This window comes from Nicotiana tomentosiformis, chromosome 5 (genome assembly GCF_000390325.3).
Source record: "Nicotiana tomentosiformis chromosome 5, ASM39032v3, whole genome shotgun sequence".
NCBI lineage: Eukaryota > Viridiplantae > Streptophyta > Magnoliopsida > Solanales > Solanaceae > Nicotiana > Nicotiana tomentosiformis.
This window is the reverse complement of record NC_090816.1, coordinates 59,168,443-59,174,442: the sequence shown is the minus strand read 5'-3', so window position 1 is coordinate 59,174,442 and position 6,000 is coordinate 59,168,443. Positions and strand designations below refer to the sequence as shown.

General features: G+C 38.2%; 1 protein-coding gene across 1 annotated transcript; it reads left to right on the top strand.

The window, feature by feature from the left end:
• Positions 1–2,608: 2,608 nt before the first annotated feature.
• Positions 2,609–4,400, top strand: LOC104095617 (probable E3 ubiquitin-protein ligase RHC2A). The gene has a single exon (XM_009601777.4). It carries the CDS (start codon positions 2,896–2,898, stop codon positions 3,934–3,936), a length of 1,041 nt encoding a protein of 346 aa, XP_009600072.1. The 5' UTR covers positions 2,609–2,895; the 3' UTR covers positions 3,937–4,400.
• The last annotated feature ends 1,600 nt before the right edge of the window (positions 4,401–6,000 follow it).

Genomic DNA, 6,000 nt, shown 5'->3' with positions numbered 1-6,000 from the left:
AAATACCCTCAAGCAAGCCTAGGCAAATACATACCTCAAAGCGCGAGAATCAATATTTCAAAAATCTCTTGCCTCTCAAATCAGCCTCGAACGGGTCAAATCTAACAAAAAATAACTTAATAATGTCAAACAAGGCTATATGAACCAATATCAAATAATAAAACTTCGATCTTTATTCAATTCCCAAAAAGTCAATAACCCCGGGCCTATATGGTCAAAACTCAAGTCAAGAGGTAGATCCTAACTACCCATAACCCCACGAGTTCAAATATGTGATTAAATTCCAAAACTAAGTCCAAATCATAGCTCAAATCCCTCATTTTCATTTTCTTAAGTTGTAGGAAACTCCCCCTCCCCCCCCCCCCCCAAATTTTCCTCCAAATTTTATATTTTGGGTGTTAATAATCCATGTAGATTCTTGAAATAATACCAAAAATATGTAGAAATCACTTACCCCAAAGCCTTGCGCGAAAATCTCTAGGCCAAAACCACCTCTCCCAAGTCTAGGGTTTAAAATATGAGATAATGAGCCAAAATCCCGAAATTACTCTCTATAACCCAGCTACAGGTGTCGCATTTGCGACCAAGGGTTCGCAAATGCGACCAGAGGCTGGAAAAAGTGAACATAACCACTGTGCAGTAGATGTCGCAAAAGCGACCCTTCATCGCAAAAGCGAACTACCCCTCGCAAAAGCAAAAGTCGCAATTGCGACACCAGCTTTGCATATTTGTAAAGCTGGCCTCCCCAGTCCAACATCGCAAATGCGATCAACAGTCTCCAAATTCGGACCTCGCAAATGCAAGCAAAACATCACAAATCGGTCTACAGCACCAGCAAAAATCCCAACTTTGAAGAATCAATCCGAAACCAATACGAAACTCACCCGAGCCCCTCAGTCCCCCACTCTAAACATCCACCCAAGTATATAAACCTCATAGGTACTCGCTCGTAAGCTCAAATAATCAAAATAACATCCACAACCAAGAATCAAGCATCAAAACTGATGATGCATGCCTTCAAGTGAACTTCAACAATTCACAACTAAGCGTCCGATTCATATCTAACCAACTCAGAATTCAATTAAACTTTGCACACAAGTTTCAAATGACAAAACGAACCTACTCCAAGTTCCAGAATAATAATCTGAACCCGATACCATCAAAGTCCAAGTTAAACTTGTGAACTTTCCAAACCTTCAAATTTTTAATTTACGATAAATAGAGTCAAAATATCTTAGGACCTCCAAATCCAAATCCAAACATACACCTAAGTTTAAAATCAGCACACGAACGTTTTGGAACCATCAAATCACCAATCTGAGGTTGTTTTCACAAAATTCAAACCTTAGTTAACTCTTACAACTTAAACTTCCAACAATAAAACTAAGAGCCTGTTTGGACATAAGAATTTTTTTATTTTTTAATGAAAATTTTTTACTTTTTTCGAAATCAGTGTTTGGCCTTAAAATTTCCAATTTTCACTTGAAGATGAATTTTATAATTTTTCAAAAATTTGAAAAATTCCAAAAAGCTGTTTTTCAAAATTTTCACTCAGATCACTCACAAAAATTCAAAAATAACTCAAAATTATATTCATGTCCAAACACAACTCTAATTTTCAAATACCATTTTCACTTGAAAAAAAAATTCACTTTTTTGGAATTTTACAATTCTTATGTCCAAACGCCCACTAAATATTCCAGTTCACTCCAAAACCTTCCCAGAACCAAACCAACCATCACGCAAGTCACAAAACGACAATCAAGCATACAGGAAGCATCAAATAGGAAAACGAGACTCAAATACACAAAATGACCGGCCGGGTCGTTACCAAATCTGAGCTCATTTGGAGTAGATTTGGGTATTGAATCATGTGTTGAATTATATTGTTAAAATTCGAAGAACAAGTTTCTATTTTTGGGCAATTTACACTTCAGACTAAAAAAATCTTAAGTACATGTAAAAATTAGTTACACTTCCGTCCAATTAGGTATCAAGATTTTAAGTACAATTTTTTTCACTTCAAACTTAAAAAAGTCTTAAGTGCGTGCAAAAATTAGCCGAATTTTAGACTAAAACAGTTTTAAGTGCATCTTAAGTTTGGAATTTTTTTAATTTCTGACTCGCTAAGTCTGAAGTTGATCCTATAACTAATAAATTTGTATATTTTTATGTAATACGGGTATAACTTCAAGAGTGACCCAATAAGAAGTATATATGCGAATGAGATTGTTACACAAATAGCCGGCCAGATAAACTGTTTATATTTTCTAGTCGTTACATATAAATCATACATTGATTATATACAGTATATATATTATATATGAATTTTACATGTATTATATATTTATCGATTATTTTTAATTTAAAAAATTAGGTGGACGGCTACGTAGGTAAGTTAATTCTTATATGCGAATCTCCGCAATTCTACGCTCCAATTAACTTCCTACCTTTACGCTCCATAACGAACCACTCAGTACTGTCTCTGTTGGCACGTGTCACCAATTGTCAGGCTCCATTACCCGTTATATTCCAAGTCATCACCACTGCTCTTCATTTCCAACTTTACCCTCCACCCCAAAAAGTATACCCTCTCGCCTTCTCTTTATAATTGTCTCCATTTCCCAACAAATCTTATCTCGCATCTTGACTTCTCTATCTCTCTCTCGCTCTGTTGTACCTTAGTCGGAAATTCGTCCCACAGTATATGGAGTATAATTTTCAGTGGTTTAAGTTTGTTTATGAATTAGAGTTTCCTTGTGTATGAAAAAACTATTTTATCTTTGTGAATATCGTGTAAAGTTTGGATTTTAGGGATTCTTTTTGTTCAACTTTTCAGATCTGATATCGGAATTGGGAAATTTTTAAATTCTTGACTTGATCTTAGGAAGTAAGATGTCGATGTCGTCGAATTATTGGTGCTATAGATGCAATAGATTTATTACAGTACGGAACCAAGATTCAATCACATGCCTCAACTGCAACAGTGGGTTCGTCGAAGAAGTGGTCGAGACTCCCAACAGATTCTCACTGTCCGCTTCTCGACGGCGTCGTTTCCCTGCAGTGGCTTCTGATTCAAGTTCAATTCTTCAGAGGAGCAGGAGAAATGGTGGTGATAGGTCACCCTTTAACCCTGTCATCGTCCTCAGAAGTCCTTCCCGTGGCGGTGGTGATGGTGGTGGAGGGGCTGCAGGAGCATTTGAGCTGTATTACGGAGATGGATCTGGGTCGGGTTTCAGGCCCTTGCCCGCAAGTATGTCGGAGTTTCTACTTGGATCGGGCTTCGATAGGCTTCTGGATCAGTTAGCACAGATTGATGTTGGAAGAATTGAAAATCCACCAGCTTCGAAAGCTGCAATCGAGTCAATGGCAACCATTGAGATTGTTCCTTCACATGTGGATGTAGAATCTCACTGTGCTGTTTGTATGGAGTCCTTCGAGCTGGGAACTGAGGCTCGCGAAATGCCCTGTAAGCATTTATATCATTCCGATTGTATTCTACCATGGCTGTCGCTGCGGAATTCTTGCCCTGTTTGTAGACAGGAATTGCCCACCGAGAGTGGTGGAGATTCAAATGAGCAAAATAGAAATGTAGGAAATGATGATGAAGCTGTTGGTTTAACAATATGGAGATTGCCAGGAGGTGGATTTGCGGTTGGGAGGTTTGGGAGGAGGGTGGGTGGGGAACGAGAGATGCCTGTTGTATATACAGAGATGGATGGAGGGTTCAATAGCAATGGGGTTCCGAGAAGGATTTCATGGGGTTCTGGAGGAGGGAGAGTGTCGCAGCAAAATGGGGGTTTGAGGAGACTATTTTGCAGTTTCTTTTCGTGTTTTGGGGGGGCTGCTTCATCCAGCTCCGAGACCTCTGGTTCAGATTCGAGGATAAATCGTAACACAAGTGGTTCATTGTCATCTGTTTTCATCTCTACATGAAGAAGGCGTAGGGACTGGGATTTAGAAACTAACACTGAAGCTTGAAGATGGTAAATTTTGTAGAGATAGCGAAAGAGAATTCTAGTGGATGACAAGTTTATCATCCGTGTAAATAACTGCCTAATGCAGAACTGTTGTCTTCATTGTTGGGCTTAGCAATTGTATGATGGAGATTTCTGCAAATGAATCGGAGAAGCTAATGCAGGAGAAGATGAAATTTGGAAGATTAGAGTTAGCATTCGCTCGTGGGCAGAAGGTACACGGACTCACGTACGACAGTGCCTTTGAACTTAGGAATGCCTGCAGGCAGTGTTTTCTTTTTAATTCAATCTTTTCTCTTTTGGCTTCAAGTTTAGGTAGCTTGTAGTTTGTATTCCTGTTAATTCGATCATGCTTGCTCTTAAAAGTATTTCATTGTTCAATTGCAACCTATGAAGCTTATATGAAGTCTGAGCTTTCTTGTCTCCTTGGGCTTTCTTCCTTTGCATGGACATATCAGTTACATCACATATTAGGACGTATTGAGGTTTGCCTTGTTACATGAATTTGATATGCGATCAAATTGTTCAACGAATCTTGGGAAAAACTTTATTACTACCTGAAGACCACATTATCTTCGGGTTGTAATACCATTGAATTTGAAATATGGCCTTGTTTCCAACTTTCGTGAGCTGTTTATGTAGAGGATGGGCTTATGTCCTTGGTCCTATGGCGCGCTCTTAAAAGTTTAAGAGGCTAATGGACAAATTAAGTTATCCTGTAAAACATGCATCATGGGGTTGACGAACCGAGGTTCCAGTTGAAAATACAACTGTCACCATTGAAACATAAAAATAGTGCTAGGAGATCAGTGCAGTCAATTATGTCTCTCCTAGAAGTTGGTTAGCTGCCTCTCATTTTGTTCTAGGATTCTTCTTCTCCGTAGGTCATTTGTGGCACGAGGGAAGGGCACGCAGCTGCAGCAGGATTTGAAAAAGGAATTGATCGTGATTTTGAATATTATAAGGGTCCATCCACCCTTATTCTCGAAATCTCGACCTTTCGAGAATGAGCACTTTGCTAAGACGATCTTTTGGTGCGCACGCATTCCAATTAGTGGGGTTAGTAGGTTCCAAATGCCTTATGCCTAAAGATAAAAAATAAACAAATAAATTAGATTGATCACTTGTTGGAGTTATAAGTTTGACGACAAACTAAGGTAGTCGCTATCAATTATATTGCACGTAGGCTTGGACAAAGTGATTATCTAGTAATTTACAATGAGTAACCTAATTATCCATCTGAAGATAAAAAGTTTCTGCGATGGCAAAATATCTGCAGTGCAAAGTAATTAGTAGCGGTACTTATCAGAAAAGAAAAAGTTATTAGTAGCAGCATTCCTTTTGGTTAAGAATTTTGGAGTACGACTGGTCTTATAATGAAAACTACAGTTGGGACGAGATAAGTAGCTGTAATCTTCCTCACTAAGAATGGTAGAAATGGAGGTAGTTTTCTAGTAGAAAATGTGGGCTCGCAATACTTTATTGAGAGGGGACCTGTAATTAGAGGTGTTCAAAACCGAATCGAACCGCAAAAGTGGCTTAATGGCTTATTGGTATCGGACTAACGGTTTAACGGATGGAGAACGGATTGAAATTTTTTTATTAACGGCTTATCGGTTTTGAGGCGGATTATTCAATTTTCTTAACGGATAATCCGTTAACATCTTAAGATATATATATATATATATATATATATATATATATATATATATATATATATATATATATATATATATATAAAATTTATTTTTATCCATATATTATTATGTATATTAAATAATAAAAATTCCTTCCACACTTTCACTTCCAGTACTGCCACTGTATTACTCTATTAGACATTTAGACTTTAGAAACCCTAACATCTAAAATTCTTAATTTCCCTTAGAAACCCAGCGGCCAGCCCTCTCGCCTCTCCCTCTCGTCGTCTCGCCTCTCCCTCTTGCCGACTCGCCGTCTCGCCTCTCCCTCTTGCCGACTCGCCGTCTCGCCTCTGTTTATGTCCTCACAAAGTGATCAGTCATCT

Excerpts from the sequence above, each read along its gene's own strand:
- LOC104095617 (XM_009601777.4), top strand. The coding sequence starts at position 2,896 with ATGTCGATGTCGTCGAATTATTGGTGCTATAGATGCAATAGATTTATT.